This window comes from Cryptomeria japonica, chromosome 6 (assembly GCF_030272615.1).
Source record: "Cryptomeria japonica chromosome 6, Sugi_1.0, whole genome shotgun sequence".
NCBI lineage: Eukaryota > Viridiplantae > Streptophyta > Pinopsida > Cupressales > Cupressaceae > Cryptomeria > Cryptomeria japonica.
The window spans coordinates 227,788,085-227,815,750 of NC_081410.1; the positions used below are offsets into that span (position 1 = coordinate 227,788,085).

The following is a 27,666-nucleotide window of genomic DNA, read 5'->3' on the forward strand; positions in this document are numbered from 1 at the left end:
GGTTCTAGATTTAGAGATGGGCCCTCTTTTAATCAACAAAATATATGATGGTCTCCTCTCATTTAGCCTCAAGGGCTCCCTTTGGCTAAAGTGTCTGGGGTTCATGACTTGTGCTTTCATAAGCGTGGCATTCACACTCCTTGAGACCTCTTTTCTAGGGTCACCATGACCATTCGTTCTTGGGAGGATATGCAAGCTCAGGAACAGCTCATCCGGCAAGATCAATAGATGTTTGATTTGGTCATGATGGCTCTGCCTTTGAATATGCTACACAAGTTGGGTATTCACTCAGTGAAACCCTAGTGGAAAGACTAGCATTGGTATCCCAAAACTGCATTTAGTAGTTATAAACCACATCTGAGTTATCATTGATTTTCTATGCACCTTCCCATGGTGCCAATTTTGAACCTATGTTAGCATTTGCAATCTTCTCCAGCCACTTGGAGATGCATATTTCTTTCTATTTGGTCTTCTATTATTGAACACAAGCTTGCCCATTTTACTTGGTGTATTCTTTTCCAAGGATTGCCTTTGGGCGCTCGCCTGACACACTTGGGTATTCCTGGCCCACATCACCCTTTCTATGGGCAAAATGAATCTTTCATGCACCTTTTCTGGTTTTGTAGACGCACTCAAGCCTTTTGGAGTTGGATCCATGATTTTTTTAGGCCTTTCAAACCTAAGCCTTTTTCTTGGCATATGGCCCTTCTGGAGGATCCTCCTAATTTGGCATGCTTTTAGGGTGGAGATTCTTTTTTCTCTTTATAAAGAAAAAAATGTTTTTATATTTACTCACAACACTCTTGATGTTAATGTTTCGCTTTATGCTAAAGCTTGTATTTGTAGTAATATGTTCTCCAAATTCAAGTGCAACCCAACAAGGTTGCTCTAGAGGTGGCCCGCCTTCAGAAGCTTTTGGAACATTAGGGTAATGCTCCTTTTACAATTGCCAAAGTGCCTCCTAACACCTCAAATTCTCAAGACCAGTCTGTAGCTTGCAATCACCAACGTGGTCAAAGCTCCTCAACTCGTTGTTCTTAGACCTCGTGGTCACAAGCCCATTGCTAGTCTAGTGGCGGTCGTGAATTCAATAGGATGTGCTCCTCTTCCCCAATCCATGGGGTGGGGGGGTGGGTCTGCCTCTGACTAGGGTTTGGGTGATGTGGCTTTGCCCGCTGGTGGTGCTAGTGGTTGTCTTGCTACTAGAGATGGCAATGTTTGCCCAATTATTCTAAGGCATTTGCATGCCTTGAGTTGGCTATTTCTTTACCTTGCAAAGATGAAGACAAGGAGGATATTGCTACTAATGAGAGTTGGTCCCTCCCGGATGACACTCCTAGCCCTGTTGGTGTATGGGGATCCAAGGATGACAAAGATCCACCTCACCCTCCATGAACCACTGCTCTAGGCATGTAGCAACTTTTATTATTGCTTTTGTTATTTTGTCTCCAACCTCTACCTATTTGGATCATGAGGGGTAATCTTGTAATCCCCTTCCTTTTTTTGTGAATAGTGTACTTTAATTTATATTAATGGTAATGGTTGTTATTCATCAAAAAAAATCACAATTTACTGAATTTTTTTTGTTAATTTGCACAAGAAATCATTGGTGAATTGAATCAGTTCTCATTTGTCTCGGTTTGCTCCTAAAACACCCCTGACTTATAACATATGTGGAGATATTACTTAATTTATTTTAAAATTTAATTATTTTCACTAGTTAGAATGAGTAATTAGTAGAGATGGTTTATCAATTTGATATTATTAAAATTGAAATGATATTATGAAATTTGTGTTATACATAAAAAGGGTCAAGAAAAGGAAAACCTAGCAGGTACTACCAAATATTGAAGAGTAGATTAGAAGAACTTGAAAGAGATTCAATACCAAAGGCTTGAAGAGATAAGCTCTACATCAAACTTCATCAAATAGGGAACTGTGATTTCTATATAGGTGGCTCATTAATTTAATATGAGAAAAAAGAGTTTTATAATTTTGTCATGAAGATAAGCAAAACAACTCACATACAAATAGCTACTTTAAAGTAAAATCTACACCATCTAAATTTGAAAAATTATAGAAATATTCTCTCAAAAATTAGGTTTATAGTTTTAGAAAGAAAGACTAATTTCCCCCAACTTAGACAAATCTAGGAAAATTAAGGGGGAAAAAAGCATAAAGATAGCTTTTGTGAATGTTTTCTTTAAAAATCCAAAAAATAAAACTATTAGCATGTATATGCTTAAACCTTGCCTCTAAAATTTTTCTAATTTACACATTTGGTTGAAAATAATAATAATAAATTATTATAAATAATACATACATGTATATGTGTATATATCAATGATGTAGATATACATAATTTAGATAAATTAATAGCATTTAAGTATATTAAAACTGATCTATTATTTTATAATCTCATGAATTTCTCATATTCATTTAAAATCGATATTTATTTATCTATTATTTATTCTATTATATAGAAATGTGTGCGTGTGTGTGTGTGTGTTGTGTATATATATATATAAAAATATCATTGTCAGAAGGGGGTTGTGGCTACTTATAACAAGTCATGACCTACTATACAAATCGTCCCTTATAGGGGTGTGACTTGCATATGCAAGTCACCCCACTCAAAGTGGCGAGCCAAACCCTTTACAAGACCACGACCCATGCTATATATATATATATATATATATATATATATATATATATATATATATATCTTATTTTAAAAAATATTTTTTTCATGGTCAACCACACATATCACATAGTAAACATATAATTGCATTGATATACATTTATATTAAAAAATGTTCAAACATATATAAGAATTGAAGTTAAGAGTAAGACGAGAATTATTTGCAAAAATATGTATATAAGTAAATCAATTATTACAATTTAGTGTTCAGATCTGAAGGCCCTTTAACACAGATGATGGTAAAGTGGATTTGGTTATATGATTGTGTTCTAAACTCAATATTTCTTCATATTCCTATTTATGCCAATGAACTAAGTAGAAACATAAATGTAGGATTTGTAATTACATAATTCACTTCTCATCAAACAAATTGGAAAGAGGAAAATAAATGATAATAGAAACATATGAAAAATGGTTTTTACAATGGTAAGACACAGAGATAAAATAGGAAGGGCTCACTTGATGAAACTCCTAATAAACACACTGTTAAGAAATGAAGTATGGTTGTTTTCAAAAGTTCTAATGATAGGATGCGAAATATTGCGAATTTGGCGATTGCGAAGTAGGTCAACGGCGAAAGTCAGTGCGACCCTGTTGATGTGGACGCCCCCTGCGCACGTAGGCCAGAAACTGTGGTGGAGGAGACCGCTCTCCTCCACGTGGTTTGAGATTCCTTTCTTGCCTTGTCATTTACTTTTCTTCAATTGTCTTTGCTTGCTAGTTGCCTGCGCTCGCATTTAAGACTGTACTACCATTGCATGAGCATTGCTCTCGACATTTAATGGAGCCTGAAGAGGTTATTGTCCCAGACCCACCGCCTAACCCTAATCTCTCGCCGCCAAAACCTAAGTGATCCTTCTCAAACACCGTCGTGGGTCCTAAGGATGGCATTACCTACGATAGGAATGCTAAGTTCGTGGCTGGCTGCGCTCGACCCGACGGAGAAGGTAAGACCTCGACCATATCCATTGATCTCTCCTCCATTTCACCTAATGATGCTATGTCTAAAGAAATTTTGCTTGAGAAGAATAGACTTGAAAACACAGCAATCTTCTTTGCCGCTGTAGACGTAGAAAAATCCCCCCCCCCCGCAAATTCTTAGACGATTGGTTTTATAATTTTTGGAATATTCAACTTGGCTTCAGATTTTCGTTCTGTAGACAAATTCATAAGGGTTTGTTTATTATCTTTTTCACCTCTCATGAAACAGGTTGAGGTCCTAAAAAAACAATATTGGGCCATAGGGAACACCTCCTCCTATGCCCTAGCTTAGTCGCCTGAAGCCATCAATGAGGAAACTATGGCTCTCTCATGCCCTAGGTGGCTTCTACTCAAAAATGTCCTGCCATTCTTATGGCGCTTCCTACCTCAAATCATCAACCTGTGGGTAAATTTGTCAGGATGGACGATTCAAACAAACTTATCCCCCATCTTGATGCTAGAATGTTGGTTTCAATCAAGCCGGGAATTGATATACCTGATACCCTGAATCTTACAATTGAAAACGAGGTGTATTCATGCCCTCTAGAAACCCTAGGAGGGCTAAATGAGTGCTTTCTATGCAAAAACGAAGGACACCAACGTAAAAATTGCCCTATTATTAAGAAAAGAACTGTTGAAACCAAGGCAGATCCCACCAAGGGTGACCCCCGAATTCCTAAAAGCACCGATTTAATTCCGCCGGTGAATGGACCCGATACCACCCCTTCGCCTGCTAACAACCCCCCTAGAACTAGTAATCCGTTTAATGGGGCGGTTGGGTGTGAAAACCCTGCCAATGTCGGCCCCCTCCAACCCACGCCCACCCCCCCTGTTTCCTCTGCCATGGACACCACCGAACCCCCCTTCGATGATGGCTTCCAATTAGCCATCAGTAAGAAACGCCGAAGGAAAAATGTGCAAGAGTTGGCGGTTGATAAAATACGATCTGGAATTAAACAGAGTAACTCTAGGAAGAATGGCTCCTCCCATTCTTCGGGTGCCTGCCAAACCTCGAACCATTTAAACGTCAAGTCTATGATTAAAAACCTTGAGGGCACCATCCTTGGCAATACTGCTACAGACTCTGGAACTGGGTCTGTTGAAATGACTCATAGACCTGGAACTCCCCTCAGTTCCTCCTCTACGATTCCCCTTTTTTCACCTCCTCTGGGTCTCGATAGCACTACTGACAAGTGTGGTGTCCCTAAGGTGTTTAATGAAATTGATGACTCTTGCATTATCCAAATCATTCCTGCTAACACTACGACTGCCCCTAAGATGCTCCCTAATGCGCTCCTTTCCATCAATTCAACACCTGAGTCTTGCACAGACTATAGTAAATCGAGTCCCCTAGGCCAGAATGGGGAAGGGAACATTGATCCCCTGACTGGTTCCGCCCCTAGTGAGGAGGAGGAAGACCAATTGGATCAGTGCTCCATGACCAAGAAAAAAGGGAGACCCTTCGGCTCCAAGAATAAGAAGAAGGGGATTAATCCCCCCACAATCCCTGACATTCCCTCCAGCTCTAAGGCTGTCAGCTACTCCTTAACCCCCTCTCATTAATGATGAAGTGTATTTCTTGGAATGTGAGAGGGTTGGAGTCACCCGACAAAAAATTCATCGTGAAAAGATTCCTCGACATATATAAGAATACGGATTTTCTTCTATTACAGGAACTAAAAGCTACTGATTTTACTCTTGAAACTACACTTGACTATATCTGGAAGGATGCCATTAAAGTCTGTTCTAATCACCCCAGAGGCAAGGGTGGGGTTGGACTCTTTATCAATCCCAAGTGGTCCAATCTCATTACCGACAAGGGCATCTCCCCATGCAATAGAGTTGTCTGGAGCTCCATCAATCTGAAAGGTACACACTTTGGGATCTGTTTTGTGTATGTTGCTAATGATTATATAGATAGGATTGTTTTATGGGATTGGCTTAGATCTCTCCCAGACATCCCCTGGATAATTGCGGGGGACTTCAACATGGTTGAAAATAACTTTGACAAAACTGGTGGCCTACCCTTCACATGGAACAATTCGGAAAGAGAACACTGGAACGGGCTGAAACTACACAAATCCTTGTTTGATCCAATGGAGGATCTTGGACATTCCCCCCTCGACTTGTGGCATTCCTGGTGTAACTACCAGAAGGGAGAGGGTAGAATTTACTCTAGATTGGACCGATTATACGCTAATAAAGAGAGCTTTTCCTTCCTTCCTGATGCCCAAGGCAGGCTTGTTTCTGTTCGGCCTACGTCCATGTCCAACCACCACCCTGTTATGGCTCTTATTAATATTCGGAATATTATGAGTACCCAAGTCAATAATTCCAGTAAAGTTTTGCTTAACACCTCCCTCCTTAAGGATCAGGATGTCTTGATCGCCCTACATCTTATCAGACTCCTTAACTGTCGGAACAATCTCCTCCCTTCTCATATTGATAGATGGAACCTTAATGTGAAATCCTGGCAAAAAACCCTTCAGACTATAGGGCAAAAAAAGGCAAAAGACTTCGGATTTGCTGAGAAAACGCTCACCAGGCAGCTCCATTCCCTTGAACTTGATATCCAAAATAACCCTAGTTGCGCTCACAAGGCTACTCAGGTTGCACATGCTAGAGAAGCTCTTAGAAAACACCAGCAAGTTAAGATCTGGGGGGCTATGGTGAGGGCTCGCACCCACTAGCTGCAACATGGGGAGAAGGGCTCCAAATTCTTCTTTAATCTACTTAAGCACAAACAGTCCAAGGAAAAGATTGATAGGTTGATCATCGACGGCAAGGAAATTATTGACCTCCCCATCATCAAAGAGGCCTTTGAATTATTCTACAATAATTTGTTCACTTCTGAAGATAATGCCATTGCTAAAGACACTAGAGACAAGTACAAAACCTTGATCCCCACTAGGATCTCCCCTGAAGATTCCACCCTCCTCAACCAACGGGTGTCTGTTGAGGAAATCACTGCTGCTATCAACTCCCTGAAATCTGACAAAGCACCGGGCCCGGATGGCCTCCCTATTGAGTTCTATAAAGCCAATCTTGAATGGATTGCTAGTGACCTGCATGGTGTTTATTCTAAAGCCTTTGACAATGGAACCCTTGGTGCTAACATTAACAAGGGGACTGTCAAGATGATACCCAAGGATGGGGATAGGGCCCTCATCAAGAATTGGAGGCCTGTCACTCTCCTCAATGTCTCCTACAAAATTTTAGCTAAAGTTATTGCCCTTCGACTTGAAAAGCTTCTCCCTAAATTCATCTACCTTACCCAAACAGGCTTTATCAAGGGTAGATATATCCTCAAGAACCTCATTACAAGCTAGGAAGCCATGGATTGGGCTAGAGCTTCTAACCAAGACACTGCTATGTTTTTGTTGGACTTTGAAAATGCCTATGACTGTGTGGAATGGGACTTTGTCATCATGATGCTACAAGCCTTTGGGTTCCCGATTGACTTCTATAAATATGTTAATGTCCTGCTCCAGGATGCCTCGGCTCAAATAGAAGTCAATGGATCCCTATCCTAGAACATTCATCTTAGTAGATCTATCATGCAAGGTTGTCCCCTTGCGCCCGCCTTATTTGTCATTGCGTCAGATGCTTTGTACTATCTTCCTAGGGACAACTCTCTATCCCCCTGTGTCAAAGGAGTTAAGCTCCCTGATGACTCCAACCTCCTCAACATCCAGTTTGCGGATGATACTGCCCTGTTCCTTGAACTTTCACCTCTGCATATTGACAACCTTGTCCAAAAGCTTAAAACCTTTGGTATCATGTCTGGAGCTAAAATCTCCCTTGCCAATTCTACTCTCCTTGGCTGGAAAGAAAAACCCCCTGTCTGGCTTAGTCCCTATGGGTTTCAGTGAGGAGGCCCCAACAAAATCATCTGGTACCTCGGCATCCCTTTCTCCATTTCTCCCTCTCTTAAAGAGATGTGGCAGTGGATAAAGAATAAGATTGACAAAAAATTGCATAGGTGGGATAATAAATTCCTCTCCCTTGTTAGAAGAATCCAAGTCTGTCAGAAGATCCTCTCCTCATATAGTGTCTACTACTCCTCCACTTGGATGTTCAGTAACTATCAAATCCTCGATATCCAAAAAACCATAAGGCAGTACCTTTGGTCTGATGGCAAAGGTGGAAAAAAAATGCATGCGGTTAAATGGAAATGGTGTCACATAACTAAGAAAATGGGTGGCCTTGGGCTAAAGGATCTCAAGATCCAAGGCATTGCCCTTGCTATGAAATGGATCTTTCATGCCTTAGATGGCATGGAGCCCTGGAAAGTCCTGATTAGAAACAATATTGAGAGAGGTGTCCCTAAGAATGCTAAGTCCTAGAAAGCCCTTCCCCTGGCTGACCTGGTGGCAAGTCATTTTCCTGTTTCCATGCAAGGCTCATATGTTTTTAAATCCATTTGGAAAGCCTAGGAACATATTAGGCATCTTATTGACAGCCCTAGTGTTAGCAGCAATGACACCATTCATGGGGAAAGGTCGATCTGGTGGAATCTCCTTCATGCTAATAAACCCCTTGCCCTCACGCAAGGCTGCTCGGCCAAGCTTTGGGCCAGTGTCGGCATCAGGGTCTTTGAGGACTTATTTGAGAATGGTGCCCTGCTCAACTGGGAAGAGCTCAGCGCCTCCTACAATCTCTCGCCCACCTAGAAAAGAACTTACCATATGGTAAAGAATGCCCGTGCCACTCTTGCCTTGCCCGCTAGTACTAATGTAGACTCCCTCCGGTTCTTGACTCTCAAATGGAAAGATGGCTCTCTCCTACCCAATACTACTTGTCGCGCCATTTATGACATGATCTCTAATGATGACTCTATTATTAATCATGTTAACATTCTATGGTACTTGGATCTACCTAACAATTCCTGGTATAAATGCTTTATACGCCTATGGAAAAGTCTGATTCCCCCTAAAATACATGTTTTAAATGGCAGCTTATTATTGACAGACTCCCGTTAAGAAGAAACCCTCTCAGTATTGATATTTGTTCCATTTGCAGACTTCCTGAGACCGGCAGACACATTTTCTTTGACTGCTCCTTCGCCAGGGAGGTTTGGTTAATGTTTGGTTTTTGCATTCCTAATCATGTGGATACCTTTAGCATCATTACCGGTTATATTGTTGGTCTAAAGAAGGACGCTAATATGTTCTGGTTTATCTTATCTTCCTATATCCTTTGGTTCATTTGGAAACTGCGAAATGAGGATAAATTTAATGGCCATGGCAGGTGTCTTACTGAGTCTCTTCGTAGACACGTTTTTTAAAATTGCTTCACAGGTCTCCTTCGTGATGAATCTCGAAAAGCATAAATTCCTTCAGTTCCTACAAGATGGTCACGCCGCTATGTTCATACATGAGATGAAGGATGGCTACGAGTGGAGGAGGCTCGCGAAAAACTAGTCCTCCTTTGAAAAGGCTTTAAAGAAGCTGCTTAAAGAGATCAACAGTAACAGGATGCTCGAGGCTGACCACGTTGCCATGCTGGCTCAGATCCAAGACCGGAAGAAGACGATTTGGATGGAAGGGGCCCAAGGGTGGACCACATGGATCGATCCTCTCGATCACTTTCTGCAGTAGCGCTCTGGCTCTCCCTTTACATTGTTCATTTTTTTATTTCAGATTGCTCTCTAGTAATGTAACGCAAATCCTCGGTGGTTTTGGTGGTTGAGGCGTTGCCTCCCCTGTTTTCAACTATCTGTATTTTGTTTACTCTCGATCTTTAATATAAAAAAAGTATGGTTGTGTTAAATCATGATATTCACCATATGAATGCTTTTGATTTTTAGAGGACCATACAATTATCTTAATCAAACTATGTAAGACCATCTCAAAAAATTTGTTAATTAGATGTATAGATAAACAAGGAATTAGCATTTCAATTTTACTTTGAAGGTGTTTATTGTTCATAATTCACCAAAACTATGAAAAAATAATAAGTTCCATTTTACTTTATTTCAACTCCAAGGATAATAAACATGAGGTTGAATAAATGAAAACAACTTATGTTATAGCATAAATCAATTTAAAGGATATGAATTGTAAGCAACTCTTTACTCCATAACAATACCTTGGATTGTATTACACCAAATGTTATCATAGTTAGATAACAATAGTTCAATAAGTAATTTTGTGTAAGTCATGAGTTGTCATTTAGATGATGTAGAACATCTTCCAACTTATCAATTCAACTAGGTGTTACAATGTTGTTCATTTACAATTAGCCCTAAATAAATAAACAAAATAGTTATTTCCTCTGGTTGAAATGCAATTTCACTTAGTATGTGTCAAGTAATTTAGAAATTCTTTTGGCAGAATTATTAAATATCTTCATTTAGGAGATGGCGTCGGTTGAGGTCTCTATGAGTGCAGGCTGGAGGAAACCCTAGCCGAGCTCCTTTCACTCAGCTCTGTGTGTCTCAGTGAAGGCGATTTGCGCAGGTGTTGGGCAGAGTGTGGGGTGGTTGTCTGTGTGTCTAGGTGACGCAGTGTGGGGGTAGTGTGGGCTACCCTCACCCCTCTTTTTCTCTTTTCTTTTTTTTGTTGGCGTTTGCTTCCGGCTAGTTGCTTGTTGCAGCGGTGGCGGTTCTGGTCGGAGGATGGGTGATAGTGGATTAGGCGGTTCTCGCTGGGGTTTTTTTTGGTTGCATGGTGCAGGTTGGGCTTCCGATCTTGAATACAGCTGGAGCTATGGGATCTTCTTATCCGATTTTGAATACGGCTAGAGATATGGGGTCTTCTCATCCAATTTTGAATACGACTGGAGTTGTGGAGTCTTTTGATCCTCCATCTTTTCTACATGTGAAAGATAAGGAGCATAATAGAAATTATTTTATAAGGAAGGGATATATGTGTGCCTGGAAAGAAGCCAGGATCAACATGTCTTGGTTATTCAACCGGACACAATCTCGGAAGACATATCTTATTGGAGCAATCATGCTCTTATCTGCAAATTCATGGGTTTACGACTTTCTCTGTCTGTTTTGGAGTCTTGTTCTCGCTGAATCTAGAACCCTGAAGGAGAGATGGAAATTTTATTGGCGACCAATAATTGTTTTGTGGTTGTTTTCTCTTGCATGGCTGATAGGATTAAGGCCTTTGAGGGTGGACCTTATTTTTCAATCAAGTGGGGCTTTTTATAAAGCCTTGGCATGTTGGTTTTAACTCAGTAGAAGAACTCCCGTCAAGGGCCCCGGTTTGGATCCGACTTCCGAGGCTTCCACTAGAATTTTGGAAGAATGATATCCTACACTATTGCACTGTTACTAGGCAAGTCAATTGGAACGGCTTCTCATACCCTGGATAGAAAGGTAATATCCTTTGCATGCATTTGTGTTGAAATTGATCTTAACAATCCTTTCCCAGATTCGATTGAGCTACGCCTTGGATCCTCTTCTTGGATCCAACCACTGGATTATGAGACTCTCCCCTTTAGATGTCGCATTTGTCATGAGTATGGTCATCTATAGAGGAAATGTCCCTGGTCTAATCCGACATTGAATACTTCTAATGTTGCCTTTGGTTATGATCCTAAGAGGGATAAAAGGAAAACCCCTTTTAGGATGGTAATGTGAATAAGGAGAGTTTTATCCCTATTAAACCTCGAAATAAGGGAAGAGGACAGAAAAAAACCTTTAATGATAGACAGGATGATGTGCACTTTAACAGATTTGATATTCTAGAGGATCTCTCTTAGGAGGAAGGTGTTCCTATGGAACTTTCCTTGGGGGTGCAGTTTGTGGAGGGAGTAACTACGGAGAAGGAGGGGAATGATAATCAAGATTTGCCAACAAAGGATCAACGAGATGGGCCAATGGACATAGATGTGCACATTTAGGGCCAACTTGGCCCTATGTCAGGAGTGATGCTGGGGTCAAAGGATGAGGCTGTTGTTGGGACACAAGATCCTGCCTTAGTTAAAGGGGTTGCTAACGCTAGGAGGACCAATAAGTCTTCTCATGTCTTAGGCTTGCATCAAAAATCTCTAAAAAAGGGACCTTCAAAGAAATCTTTGAGGATTGGCCGCAAGACCGATCAAGAAAAGGTGAAGTTGATTGGGGATACACAGGTGGAATCTGGGTCGGTGAAAACCATTGAATCGCATTTCTCACAACCCCTGAAATGATTGTTTTATCTTGGAATGTGATGGCTATGGACAACATCCCTAGACAAAAGGTTGTTCATGATTTGTTTAGATGTTTGTGTTCGGATTTGGTCTTCATTCAGGAAGTGAAGTTGACCGTAGATGGTTTGTTGGAGAAGGCTCCTGGTATTTGGCCACGTGGACTTTGTTAGTGTGTTGGTGCTTTTGGGAACTCATGTGGATTGGCTTGCTTTTGGGACCCTAGTAAGATTTCCCCTCTCTGGTGGATTTCATGTTGATTGTTTCTATCTATGGTGTCATCAAGTTTGGATTCAGGGGAGATCTACCTATTTTCCAATGTTTATGCTCCTACGAATCTCCTAGATAAGTCTCTTCTCTAGGAGCACAGTAAATTTGTTTGATCTCCTATGCCTTATCTTCCCTTGATTGTGGCGGGAGACTTTAATGCAATTTGTAGTTTGGAAGAGAAAAGAGGGGGTGTTTTAAGACTAGAACCCTCTTCTTATCTTCTTAACATGAATATTGAATTTTTAAATGTTAATGATGTGAAACCAAACAATGGAACTTTCACATGGAATAATAGAAGATGTGGTGAGGAGGCTATCTCATAGAGGCTAGATAGATATCAGGTTTCTACTTTCTGGATTAGTGATAGACGGGTTACTTATTCAGAGATCTTAGATTAAAGAGGTTCAGACCATTAGCCGATCAAACTCTTTGTGACCTCCCTCTGTCTGCCCAAGAATCCTTCCTTTAAATTTCAGTTTAATGTGTCTTAGAGATCCCTCTCTTCAGGATTTAATTTCTACTTGGTGGCACCAAGGTAAACCGGATCATGGTAGACCCATGCATTCCTTTGTCAAAAGGTTGCAATTTGTGAAATACAAGCTAAAGAGATGGAATAGGCAGGTATTAGGGAACCTCCATTATAATAGAATTGCTGCTCAAGCTCGACTGGACAATGTCACTCATTTAATTCGGGACCAGGGTCTTACCTTGGATCTGAGCAGGAAGGAATCCTCAACTCTCAAGGATCTTAAGGAATGGGAACTTAAGGAGGAAACATTTTGGAAACAAAAGTCTCGTAATGACTGGCTCCAGGAAGGAGATAGGAATACGACTTTGTTTCATAACTGTGTGAGAGCCCGCAGGAATAATAATTGTATTTCATCTCTGTTGTCTCTGGATGGTTCTAACCTTTCTTTGAAAGTTGTCATTTCTCAGGAGGTCTTGAGGCACTATTCTACCCTATTCACAGAGGACTCTTCCCCAATTGAGGAGAAGGAAACTACAATTTTGGATTGCATTCCTTCAAATGTTTCTCATAGAATGAATGATGACCTCACCCACCCTATTGATATTCAAGAACTAGAGAGAGTAGTATTTAGCATGAAGAAAGGTAAAGCTTCGGGCCTAGATGGTTTTCTTATTGAGTTATTTTAGGAATTCTAGGAGATAATCAATCTTGATCTTCTTGAGGAGGTCCAAGAATCTTATAGTAGCAAGAAGATGTTGAAAGCTATGAATGCTACTTTCTTGGCCCTTATTCTGAAAAAAGAAGGGGCTAATAGGCTAGATCAATTTAGGCCCATTGCCCTATGCAATGTTGTTTATAAAATCATTACCAAACTTATTGATGGCTTCCTTAAGGGATGTCTCAAGGATCTAATCTCTGAAAAGCAGGGGGGATTTGTTGTTGGAAGACAAAGTATGGACGGGATCGTGATAGCAGTGGAGGCTATTCATTATATGGCTTTGTCTAAGGAGAAAGCTATGTTTATCAAGCTTGATATGGCAAAGGCTTATGACAGGGTGAAATGGTCCTTCTTGCAGCAGGTGTTGTTAGCTTTTGGTTTTTCTAGTGATTGGGTTAATTGGATTGTGAGTTGTGTCACCTCTACTTCTTTTTATGTTCTTATCAATAGAGAGACTTATGAATTATTTATGGCTTCTTGGGGCCTCCGATAGGGAGATCCTCTATCTCTGTATCTATTTATCATTCTTGCTGAAGGGTTGGGGAGGTTCATTAAGTCTCAAGTACAACATGGATTGATTCAAGGTTGGAGATGGGGTAATGGGATGCCTCCTTCCTCACATCTCCAATTTGTTCACGATATTGTTCTGATGGGTATGGCTAGAATTAATGAAGTAAATAATTTCAGGAAATCTTTGGACATTTATTTGGCTACTTCGAGGCAAAGGATTAATGAGGATAAGTCTTCCATTTTCTTGTTTAACACCCCTCGGCTTATTCAAAGTAGGATTGCTTGTATTCTTAGATTTCAAATTGGTACTCTTCCTATGGTGTATTTGGGGATTCCTTTGGGTTTGGGATCTTAGCACAGGGATCTTTGACAAGATATCTTGGAGAAATTCTGAAAGATGGTTGGCCATTGGACCTTTCAATGGCTCTCTTTTGTTGGCCAGGTGATTCTTTTGAAGGGGGTGGTGCAGGCTCTGCCTCTTTACAGATTTTTTGTGTAAATTGCCCCTTCTAGTTTTGTGAAGTAATTTGATGCTTTGTCGCGACAATTTCTTTGGTCTAGGAATCTTTTGTCGGCTGAATGGAGTTTGGTGAAGTGGGACTCACTTTTTAGACCAAAGCAGGAAGGGGGCTTAGGTCTTCTCATTGTTGCAATGAATAATATGGTTTTAGCTACTAAGCTTTCTTTGTGATGGTGCACTTGTCAGAACCAGAGATGGGCTAATATTTTATCCCACAAGTACTTATGGGGCACATGCAGAAGTGAAATCCCTAAATACCCTCTGGTGGGGAAGGGGTCCATGATTTGGAACACTTTAAAGAGAAGAGATAAGCTCATCAAGGATGGCCTTTTTTGGATATGCTACAGCGATGTTGATGTTCTATTTTGGTTGGATTCTTGGGATGGTCATCCCTCGATCATTTCTCAGTTTTTGCATGTTCAGCCTTTGTGTAATATCTTTACTAAGGCTGGTTGGTGCAAAGTGCAAGATTTTAAGTAAAATAGTTTACAGGGTCAAGTGGAGGTTTACTGTTGGAAAGAGCCCCAAGATTGGCCTGTGGGAGGCTCTGAGGATGATCGGCAAGAGCTTGTGGCAATACTTGCAGGGAGACTTTGCAGCTCCCTTAAGGGGAATGATATTTTGGCCTGGGGTCCAGACCCAAAAGGTAGGTTCTTTGTTGCCTTCGGGTACCTTAAGTTGGACAGACAATTGTATGGTAGAGAGAGCGTAGTTTGGTGGAAGCGGGTTTAGAACAAATTTTCATGGCCTAAGTGGAATCTTTTTCTCTGGTTGGTAGCCCAAAATAGATGCTTGACTTGGGATAATTTGAGTAAACATGGATTTTAGGGTCCGTCAATCTGTGTCGTACAAAAATTATGAAGAGAATTCTTCTCATCTGTTCTTCAGTGTCCCTACTCAATGGGGATTTGGCATCTCTAGTGGGAGTTTTGGAATCATTCTTGTGTTCATGTCACCTCTCTCGTAGAATCTTGGGAAAGCTTGGATAGGCCTCCTACCCAGACTCCTTTTCTCCAAATTGCGTGGACAATTGATCCCTCCTTTATAATCTGGAATCTTTGGCTTGAGAGGAATCGAAGAATTTTTCGAGGGGTTGCTTTAGATAGAAATTTCTTGTGGTAGAGGTTTTTTGATAAGCTTAGAGAAACTATTGTGGCTAAGTGTGATATCTCGATTATTGTTCCTCCTGAGGATTTAGATGTAGTTAGGAGGTTGAATCTAGTTGACTATGACGAGAATTCTCTTATTAGCAAGAAGTTGAGGAGGGCCAAGCAGAAAGTTTATAGAGAGGGGAGATGGTTGCCTCCCCCAAAGGGAGTTTTGAAAATTAATACGAATGGTTCTTTCAGGGGGAACTCAGGTTTGGCAGGTATTGGAGGTGTTGGCAGAAACAGTTGTGGCAAGGTTGTGTTTTTCTTTTCTATATTTGAAGGGCTTCACTCGAATAACCTTATGGAAGCCTTGACTATTCTCCATGAGATTGAGAGAGGTTATGCTCTTAGGTGGAGAAGGATTGCTTGTGAATCTGATTTACAGATAGTGATTGACATGTTGAACACTTTGCGTCTCAAGGAGGTTAATTGGGAGCTTGTTGCAGTGGTTGGACAAATCTTGAATGTGTGTTCTTATCTAGATTTTATCTCTTTTAAGCATATCCCTCATGAATGGAATAGGGTTGCCGATTGCTTGACCAAATGGGCCACTGAGAACCTAGGAGGGTGGAATATTGAGGGTTGGGGGTTCCTACCTCCAAAGCATTTGGATGTTCTGAACAGGTTAATAAAGGATGACCAGATGTTGTAGGTTTTATTTTGGGAAGTTTCTTTGGTACCTTTTATTTGTTGTTGTATGGTCGCATTTGTGGGCTTTTAGTCCTCTGCTTTGTATTCCTGGTTTTCCTTGACTAATATTTTACCCTCTTTTAAAAAAAAAAAAATTAGAAATTCTTTTCACTTCTTTAGTTTCTTTAATAGCAATTTGCTTGATACTGTAAATCTTTATACCAATTCAACTAAATAGTTTCAAATTTTGTTTTTAAATTCCATCTACTTCTTTTATAGTCAATTAATTTAATTGATATCATTAGATAAAATCATTTGTTGTATTGATAATATCTTAATTTATCTTTTGAAAATACAATTTGAATTAGCTTGATTTTCAATTGAATTTATTCTTGTGGATTGTGAAGAATTTAATATTTATCTAGTTGAAAGATTAATATTTTGTTTCAAAATTTAGTGCAAAAAGTCTTAAGGATAACTTCAAATGATTTGTTTTTAGATACTTTCATTTTCTAGTTAGACAACCTAAACAAGACTTTAGGAAAAAGCTAACAACATTGAATATCAATGGTGTCTTTGGCTTGTATTTATGGGTAATATTGTCACACTTTGAGCTACTAGACTTGTAGCCAATAAAGATACAACAAGTTTGGGGCATCATCCCTATACATTGTCGAGGTGAAATAAGATACACAATGTTGTGTAAAATCTAAGAAACGGGTAATCTTCATTGGATTGAAAATTAAAAATATAATTCAAATGAACCAAAATGACATTAGATTAAACAAATTAAAAACCATCACATAGGTTAATAAGAACTTCACATAGTTCTTTTTTCATAAGTGATTGCTTTTGAGTTTCAATTGGGTTAATAAAATCATCATAAGAATAGAACTATTGTTACTTCGTTTAAGGGGTGTTATACTATTTTATTAGGATTAGACGTTAGATGAAAATAGTAACCAAGTATTGGTTATGTTGAGCAATTACTTATGAATGTAAATGCTTCCCATCATGGATAGTAGTAATAGAGGAACTATTTGAGAAGAAAAGATCCTTAGAGAAGGTTGCATACCACATCAAGAATTTCTTAGAAAACAAAACTACATATGTATTGCACCTTGATCTCAATTGAAAGTGGTGTATGTAGGCATTATGATGAACAAGGGAGGTTAACAGTATGCAAGGGTTCAAATATAGGGTGGGTTGTATTAAACACATATAATATTAACTTGAACAATAATAAAAGATTAATCATTCAAGAAAATCATTTGATTAAGGGTGAAATCTCTAAGATAAATTGTATTTTGTATAGGATTTCTTGATTTTGTGAGACTTTAGGTCAAATTTCAAGGCAAGTTTCAAGAATTTATCTGATAAATATATTATAGTCTTAAAGATAGTAACCTCGATGTGCACTCCCAATGTTAGAGCATATTTAGCTATTAGTTGCTTTTTTACAACTAGCTTTTCTTTTTTGCTCAAGTTCACTTAGGAGTGCTTATTTTAGTTGTGCACCTAAGTTAGATTTTATACATCTAGTTTAGATAGAGTTGAGCTTTATTTAGCTCCTGATGCTTGCACTTTTTTATCCATGTGCTTTCTTTATAAGCACCTCGTTGTACAATTGTAACTCATCTTGTAATTTTGTATTCTTTGCTTTTGAGTATATATAGCATTCTTTAACGCAACTCTCGTTTGTGGAAGGTGTTCTTGTTTGTCGTTTAATCTTGCAGGCTTGTGTTGCAAAATTCAACATGGTATCAGAGCTTTGAAAATTCAACATGGTATAAGAGCTTTGCTTTGAAATTTCAACACCTAATAGAAGAGTGAAGTCTTTAGAGAGTGACTCAAGACCCAAATGGTTCCATCAGTCTAAGTCTTTAACCAATGTATATACCTATAATTTATGGATAGATGCCTTCCCCATTGGGGTAGATTTCTATCTTGAATCGATACATGAACTCTTATCCTGTATAGATAGATATCAAAATTTGCATAGTTGAATGCTTGTCCCAAATTAGACAAATTCCTAACTTGTATGGATAGAAGTGCCTAATTATACAAATGATATAACACTTGACAACATGAGTAAAATAATAACATAAAATAGTAGAGGTATTTTTTAGTATTATAGTTTGGGTTATCACATAACACAAGAATCAACCTTGAAACCTAGCATGGTGTGAACCTATTGATCCTATTTCCCTACAACCTCACGAAATTTATAGATCCATCAATCATTCCATCTATGCATTCGTATCTTTATCTATCCCAAACCATTATCCAATTTAACTCCATTACATCTCCTTCATCCAAACTTTCACATAATAACTCCACCTCCCATCCTCAATTTTCCTTAGAAACACCCTAAGAGAAATTAACCTAGTAATCACTAAAGCTCACAACAACATCCACTAAGTACAACCATTGTAATGTGATCCATTTGAAGAAACTATGCATAATAAGATATTATTTACTCACAATGGAAGCAAGCACTTGAATTCAAAAAATGCATATAATTTAAAATTTTGAAAACTTAAAAAAAATCAAAATAACAAAGATAAAAAATCACACTAGTAGCAACATAAAAAAACTCTTGCTTACTCTAGACAAGTAGCTTGTCGTTTATCGAAAGGCTTAAATGTAAGCCCCATTATCAGTTTTGCTAGAATCCAAATCTTGTTTAAATTTTCCAAGCACCACAATCAAGATATATCATTCCCTATCCTCAAATTACCAAGATATATTTTTCCAACATCAACCACATCATTACCACCATTAAATCACTTAATTATTGGCTTTTAACTTGATCAGAGGCAAAATCTTGTGTCTTTTTATCACTTGTGAATGTTTACTTTTTTCTTGTGTGTTTCATTTGTTATTATCTAGTTGATCCTTGGGGCATTTCTATGCCCTAACCCTATTGTGTATATTAGGTTATAAACAATCGGCTTGTGGCTACCTTGTCTTTTAAATAAGTTACATAATCATTATTATAATCGTATATAAGGTATTTAGGTAATCCTAGGGATTAAAGTTAAGTATCTAAGTTGGAATAGATGGAAACCAAAGTATATTTAACCATATATAAGAGTTAGTGGTTAATTATTATCATCGTGTTGATTATTGTCTTCTTATTGAAGACTTTTGGAGGTATCCCCCTCGAAGTGGATTAGGAGGTTGCCCATCAAAGTGGCATATTATTATCAAGTATTCAAATCATACTTCATATTATATTTTCAATTGTACAAGTTGTTTCATAATAGGCACATCATGACCAACATCATCATGATCTTCCATATCATGGTGTGTCAAGCCATATGCCTACTTGGATATGAATCCCTCACACACTTGACACATCACCACCCTAGTTATAATACATTGTTGCATAATATCAAGTGCTACATAAAACATTGACTATCGACCTTCTATTAGCATATACCTACATCCAAATTCCATCACATTAGTTCTTCATCATCCATGTGTCATCCTATCCTTCATCTTATCCACTTCAACTCATTTTCATCTTTTACTAATATTGTTTAATTGCAATCCTCATATATTTACCCATCTCCCCGCCCATTTCTATCTCTTCAACACCTCTCATCCACTCCTCGTCCCTTTAGAACTAGTTCTCCTTTCAAGATACCACTTGTGTCATGTACACCTACTTTCTCTCCTGAGAGAGCATCCCTAACCCACCTTCTAACATCATTCCTTCAAACTGACAAGGGCACCCCCCTAATTCCATCCCACAAATCATCTATACTTATCCTATTTTCAATGACATTTCTTCTTCTAGCAATAATTCCTCCTTAAGGATGGACAAAATGTAGATACCTAAAATTAACCGTGTCCTAACAACACATCTAACTCTACCACTTTCAACACCATACTAGGCTAGTTATAACCACATTCTTGTCATCTCAATGATAATTAAATAATTAATTTATACTTATTTAATTAATTAAGACTCGTGTCAATACTAGGCTAGTTATGACCACATTCTTGTCATTTGGAGTGGTCTTATCGACAGATGTCCCTTGTCGCAATGACATTAGAGTTCGGCAAGAAATCTCTATCCTCCTTTGTTTTTGCAGTATTGATTAGATGGTTAAGGCTCAACATTGTATGTAGACTAGCTTTTAGTTGGGTGGTTCAATAGGTTCACCAATTCTCATTTTCATCCTGATTATGCAGTGGGGTTCAGATTGTCATGGCTCAGAATGTGTTTTCTCAACTAGGAGATAGTTGTGTTGTCCAGATGGTATGCTAAATCTCATATTTCTTCTTGGTTTTTTGTCAAAAATCCTTACTCAATTAATCTCATATGTTATATGTAAACTGATAATGTTATGGGTCTCATATGATATTTGTAATTGGATAATGCTAAGGATCTAACTCTATAATGGCTCTGTATAAATTCCTTATATGGAATTTGCTTTTGGATTTTCTCCTCTTTCTGAGGATGAATTTTCTGCCCTCTTGGCTTCTCATACTTTCTATTGTATTTACTTTTCTTTCTTATATATATATATATATATATACCTCGGCCTTTTACTTAAAAATAATAATTATAAATTTTTAAGACTTATTTTCTAACACTCCCTCCATCTACACATTAATTTATTAAACTAACATCCTACATCCATTTCACTTGATTGATTCAGATATCTAATTGTTTAATTAATTATCCTAAATCCCCAAATCCTATTCTAATCCCTCACCAATGGGACAATCATGTCATATCCACAATTTCAAAAAAAATTAAAATCACCAATCCAAAGTCAAACTAACATTCATACATATCCATCAAATCAATTAACCTAATCTTAGTCACACATCTCCAACTACCTTCAATCCAAACTTTAAACTAGCATTCAATCCTAGTCATCAATGTATCAAGTCAATTATAGCCCTCCATCTTCCAACCACTAGAATTTAATCCTTTCTCCTCCCAAGTTCAAATTCAAAATATCCTCTCATAAAATCATAGTCCTCCATCCTAAACCGATTTCAACTATCCATTTATCATCATCAAATATATAAATCAAACAAATCCCCAAGTTATTTCAAGGAATATTTTTGGATGTAGAAAATAATGTTGTAGGATTGGGCACCCACACTTTACTCCAACAATCAACAATCACTTCACTAATGGTTGTCAAAGGTTTTTTATGGTGAGCTTGATTTTCTTGTCATTTTTGCACACTTTTAGCTCTAATACAATGTATAGTTCTTAACATAGGATGGGATTTGTATTTTTTGTTGTTTCCTAGTGCTTTTAATCCTATATTTTGGTGCTCGCACTAAAATATTTTTAGATTTTTTTTTAATAAATAGTTGAAGTTCTTTAGTGCCTCATTCTATGTAGTTAGAGTCGCTTTTTTATTTAGCCAAAGCCCTTTCATGTTTTTCCTTAGTTATAACCCTACTACTTTTTCACTTAGAAAGAGTCTCTTACCTTCTCTTTACTTTTACTATTTTTTAAAAGTTTTTAAAGCAAGTTATAGCTAGTCTATTTAAATGTGTGGCATGTGTGACTCGTTGCACTTTTTTTTGTTTTTGCAAGTTTCAAATGAAGCACTAGGTGAATTCAAGAATTATAATTTATATCTATTATTCGAGTATATTAATATTATTTAAGTGTTTGAAAAATATTTAATTTCCATATTGTTCACTTAATTTACTTTAAGATATATTCTCATAGTAGTTTTCTTGCAAGGCAAAGCAAGGGAAAAATGTTATGGTGAATATTGTTGACCCATGCTCATTTATTTATGTGTTTAGCCCACAACAACTAGGTGCATGCATTAACTAGTATAAAATATAATGTGTTTTGCATGGAAGATGACGAATAACATTATCCCAACCTATCCTTAACATCACTCATCCCTAGGATCTAGATTTAACTTTGTATGTTTGTTGTTCATCAACTTAGTTCCTATCTACAAATGTAAAGTTGACCCATTTCATTATGTGAGTGCAAATCTTAACTCCAAATTGAAGGGCACACAATATACTAAGAGGGGGTGTGTGAATCAAACATGCTAATCTCAAATTGATTAAACATTAGTTATCATAATAACTTCTTTAAGCATGAATCCCAAAACATCAAAGCAACAAGTACTCTGTTTCCTTAATGATAAATCAATTAGTCAATACACAACCACGCGTCCACATGATGAACATCAAATTTGCATGCAAACTAAAATGAAAAAACCATAGTGAAAATAGCTACTTGGATGTATTGCCCAAATCCAACCTCACAAAGTAGTCCAATACATTAAGGAATTTACAATATGAAGTAGGCACCAACCTATCAGACACCAATCCCCAATTACATTTGCAATCACCAACTTATAGGAGAAACCAATCCCCCACTCCAAGCTTTGAGCACCAACTTAGCAAGTGAGACGCCAATCCTACCAAATTTACAAGAAATATCGATTGCATACCTTCAAGACTGAATACACAACTTGATTTTGATCTGAACAAACTTCAAAACCCTCCCACATAGTGCATATGATCTTCAATCGAAACCACACACAAAGATTGAGATACAACTTACATAGCATCACCCAACTACTACACATCAATCATTACACTTTCAAATATAACAACAATGGACACACTAGGAATGAGCCTAGATCAACCATTTATATGTGTTACAATGATTATTACATTCACATGTCAGCCTAGAACAAGATTAATGCATCTACAAGTCAAACACAATAATAACCAGGTTAACCAAACATGTAATAGGCTAGGTCTACAAAGCCACGCATTACTCCACAAGAAAGAATACACTATGTATTATTGAATATAGACTTATTTGGTCCCAACATTCATCCAGACACTATCTCTAATGAGCACAGGTTACATGCCTCTAGCACATCAAATCCAAACATCAACCTAGTCAGCCAACTAGCACAGTGACCACTCTGTCACTTCTAACTTTCTACTTGTTGAAGCTCAATTCGAGAACCTCTAGAATCTAACCTAACATGTGTAGACATACACTCCCTTCAAACAATAGGTCATAAGTCTCAAGTGCAGTAAAATGTGGAACACAACAAGTTTAGAGTATAAACACACTATCTAAGGAACAAACCTTGGTAACATACCGTGGATACTTTCATATTACTTTCAATACACATTGATACAACTCCACAATACGCTCATTTTACACCAAATGGACTCCTCTGACATACCTTTGACATCAATGACAACATATGTTTAGCACAAATGTCTAAATTTAAATTTCTTATTTTGGGTCATGTTTTTTATATTAAAAGCAACTAAGACAAGGGGGTTGACCCAAGAATAGAACAAAGAAACAGTGGCAAGCCAACTGTCAACAGAACATCAGCAAAATTACAGCCCTCTTACTTTTCTCTATCAAAAACTATGATCATTCTACGTAAGTTCAACAGATATATAAAAGTCTTAATAAACATTTTAAACATTTGCCACGCAGGGCAATAGGTAGATAAGTTCAAATATAAACAGAAATTAAAACTATCAGCCCAGAGGCTACTAGGACCGAACAAAAAACCAGACATCTGAGACATAGAAACAGACTATTTCTTTTTTCCATGGCTCCTCTTGGGGAGGAGCTTCCTAGCCCATTCCTTGGTAAGGAATTTGAAAAGGGCCCTGTAGTCGTCATCTTCCTTGCTTTTCCCTTTGGTAGAACTTTCCTGCAGGAGACACAGAGTGGTTGCCGAGCAGCGCATCACATTCAAAGCAAACCTGGAGACGTCGTGCAGCTTGTTTTCCATTGCCTCCATTCTATTGGTGATTTCCTGCACATTATCAAACAAACCCTCCACTTTCTTACCCAACTCTACCAGGTTGTTGTCTTCTTCCTCATTTATGCTGCTCACTTCCTCCACCACCATCATCTTCTCGAACCTGAGAGTCGGGGAGGGAGAATTGGTATGGGATTTGGGGCCGGCCTCTGAACTCATAGAATTTTTAGGGCTTTCAGAGGCATGGGTGGAGCTAACAGAGTGGGGGGTCAAGGTAGACTGAAACAGGGCCACATTCTCAGAGGGGATGGAATTCCCAGTTTCATGAGAAGAGGGGTCTCTTAGCGATTTTTCAAGGGATTTGGAGGCCAATCTCACATAACGGCGGGGGGTGTTGGCCTCATTAGTAATTTCCATATCGGAATCAATCTCCTAGATTCTAACTTTCTTAGGGGTTCTAACATCCTCAAGAGGGCGCTTTTTGTTTTTCTTACTGCAAGAGTCAATTTCAGGTAGCCGAGGAGGGCTTGTATCGGGTTTAACAGTAGCAATAGCTAGGGAACGATTTTCAACCACATTCTGGACGGAGATAGTTGGGTCATGTTTCCACACTACATATTAGGCATTAGGAGTAGACTTAAGAAAAACTTGTTTCAAATTACACACTAGACTAGCGTATTAAAGAATAACTCTAATATGGAGCTAGGATTATTACGAGAATATCATAGTAGCATCATATAGCATTATAACTCCATCATTTGCTTAAACATTGACATCCTAGATATACTCCACACCTCTTGTCTTCAATTGTTGTTCGAGAGTTATTAAATCACTCCAACTACGAGCTTGACTAAAGAGAACATAATCCTTGCTTAACAATTTCCCAATCAATGTATGTATCTAAACCATTTTCCATAATCACAATAACCAAATTTTAGGCTAACTCATTTTTGTGGGTACAAGTGTAATTCCACACCCTAGTTCACTTCCATTGAGGTTGAGTTTAATTCCACATTTACATGTTTAAATGAGCACAAAGTATAATGAATTTACATGTTTTGAAATGATCATCTAAAGAAGGCCTTAATTTTTAACATATTGGTGAATCAATTTTTAACAACACATTATATTATTGAAACCTGAGCTAAATATTGCATTTAAATTTTCAAATTATGTATGAGTAACTATAATAGCTATATAAAATACATCTATGTAAAAAAGGGCAAGAGATCTCGATATTTTATTTACTTAAAAGTTATTTTATTTTTGTTTACATTTATTGTATTTAATACACATATGGAGACATAAAAAAATTTAAATAATAAATTAATATTTCTACATCTATCTAAAATTGTAATTCAATTTCAAAAATTAATGTACGTTTGTTCTTCTATAATTTTTTGTACATAGAACAAAAATCAGCATAAACTTAATTATAATCATCATCATTCTCCTTCTAAAGTGTAGTAAGAAAGCCTAGAAAAAAAAAATTATAAAGAAGTATATAATTATTTAATGTGCCACTTTTTATTCAATATTAATATTTTTGTTTGTAAATGATAGTTAGTTTTCAGATAAAGATAAGTCTTTTTGTTGACATAAACATGTCATTGCACTCCACCACTTGCACCACTTGCTATCATTGTAGAATATCTCTAGACTTTAATTTTCCAATTTTAACTCTAAAATAATTGTTAAATTTCTAATTTAAGTTGAATCAACAATTATTGTAAAATCATTATAGTCACATTTTAACTATTATTCCACAAATTCAAGTTTCCTCTACATTATCATCATTCATTAAAATTAAGTACACGAAACCAAAAATATACCAAAAAAAAAAAATACTAAATACTTTCTATTTAAAAAAAAAAAAGAAATGAAATTTGTACTTGTAAAAATAAAAATACAATTGACTCATACCGTTTGAGGGCCACTGGTTTGGCCCGTAAAATCTGTTTTTCTGGTCGCCACTCGTTTCTGAAAATTGGGGACCAATATAGAAGCTTTCCTTCCAATCCCCTGCGAAAACCAAAATTAAAACCGACACGCTGTCTTTAGTTTTCTGCTGTTTAGTTTTCAACTGACAGTCTATTGACTGTCCTATTGTTATCTTTGTATTTTTCCAATAAAAAATAATAATAATTGAGATTACACATTGCCAACAGATAATTTTTCAAAACCTAAGAGAAAATTTCTGACCTTGAGACTGCACGGATGGGTTAAGCGCTTCAGCCTGATACGGAGTATAACCTCGATGACTTTCATTCAACACAAGTTTTATCTTCTCTTCCTGCGGAAGCGCAAAGAAATGCCGACTCTGTTCGAATACTTGATCAAACAACTTTTGTTCGACTCCATGATTGATCACATAAAAAAATCCGCAGTCGATGCAGGCCTAAATTTCAATTAATTCATGATTACACAGACAATTTTTGCTTCAAACCCCTAAAATTAAAGCGGATGCAATCCTGACATGAAATTTTTTTTTAAAAATAAAATAAAAGCTCACGGAGATTTAAGCGTACCTTGCGAATTTGTACAGCAATTGCTTGTCGATCGGGATTTGAGAGGTCGATGCAGGCAAGTGGACAATCTACGGATGACATATTTGTTTCCTTCACCTTCTCTTCCCTCCAAATTTCTCCTGATTTCTTTACAATCCAACGAAATCCTCCATTACAAGTGCAAATTACACATATATTTTTCCTGATTTGTTAATACTCGAGCGAAATCCTCCGTTGTCAGTGCATCTATGACATAAATTTCTCCTGATTTCTTTATACTCCAGCAAAATCCTCCAATACCAGTGCAAATAACACATAAATGTTTCCTGATTTGTCAATACTCCAGCGAAATCCTCTATTATCAGTGCAAATAACACATGAATTTCTCGCCAGAAGGAAATTTCCCCCAAAAAAACCAGAAAATGTACAGAAGTGGACCCCTTGTAGCTAAAACCAGGAGCATGCCTAATCAGCATAGATGCCGACTAGCGACCAAAACTTGCGAGTCCCGACGAATCGATAGTAAAAAAAAGATACCTTGGAAACAGAAAATCGTCTCGCAGCAAAAATAAGGAGGCGTGAATGACTGGTGATGTTTATGCTCTGATAAAAAAAATACAGCGGGTGAAGAGTATGACGAGGAACAAGACAAGGCCAGTTGTCTTTAATGGCAGCACACACTAATCAAATCTCATGCATCGTAGTACTGGAAGATCAGACAGCTGGAAAATCTTTTCAATAATGAGCTGCAGATTGAAGATCTTTCTTAGGGTTTCTGACTTGCCAACTTTCAGTCTCATTTAATAGTGAATAGTAGGTATACTGCCTATAGCACTTTGTATTTTGAGGTGTAATTCCATAGTAAATTATAAGAATCGTGCCAATTTAATATTTATATGTTTAAGTAATATTTTAATTAATTAAAATATTTATATAAAAGATGTCATGTTTATTTTTTATTAGATGTGTGATTTAAGTAAATAGATGGGAATCATATTTCTCATATCTTTTATATTAATTTTTTAAAATAAAGTAGGTTAGGTTTATTTATTAAAAAAATATTTTAAATATCATTTAATTAATTGAAATATTTATATAAAAGATGTCAATAGATATTATTCTTAATATGTTTATTTTAAAAAATAAACATATTAAGAATAATATCTATTGACATCTTTTATATAAATATTTTAATTAATTAAATGATATTTAAATGCACTTCAATACAAGTTTACATGATATTTAAATGACATTTTAATTAATTAAATGATTATCATATATTATATATATATATATATTTTAAAATAAAG

General features: G+C 37.3%; 1 protein-coding gene across 3 annotated transcripts in view; it reads right to left on the reverse strand.

The window, feature by feature from the left end:
* Window positions 1-27,170, reverse strand: part of LOC131071454 (2-oxoglutarate-Fe(II) type oxidoreductase hxnY) — a 119,584-nt gene extending 92,414 nt beyond the window's left edge. For 2 of the 3 annotated variants that reach the window (XM_058007300.2, XM_058007299.2), the window contains exons 1-3: window positions 26,378-27,167; window positions 26,052-26,247; window positions 25,773-25,871 (exon numbers count right to left, since the gene is read on the reverse strand). In XM_058007300.2, coding sequence (XP_057863283.2) covers window positions 25,773-25,871; window positions 26,052-26,247; window positions 26,378-26,458 — 376 coding nt within the window. In that variant the 5' untranslated portion in view covers window positions 26,459-27,167. Of the gene's footprint in view, window positions 1-25,772; window positions 25,872-26,051; window positions 26,248-26,377 lie in introns of all 3 variants that reach the window. The other variant, XM_058007298.2, reaches the window with a different exon arrangement.
* Window positions 27,171-27,666: the final 496 nt, after the last annotated feature.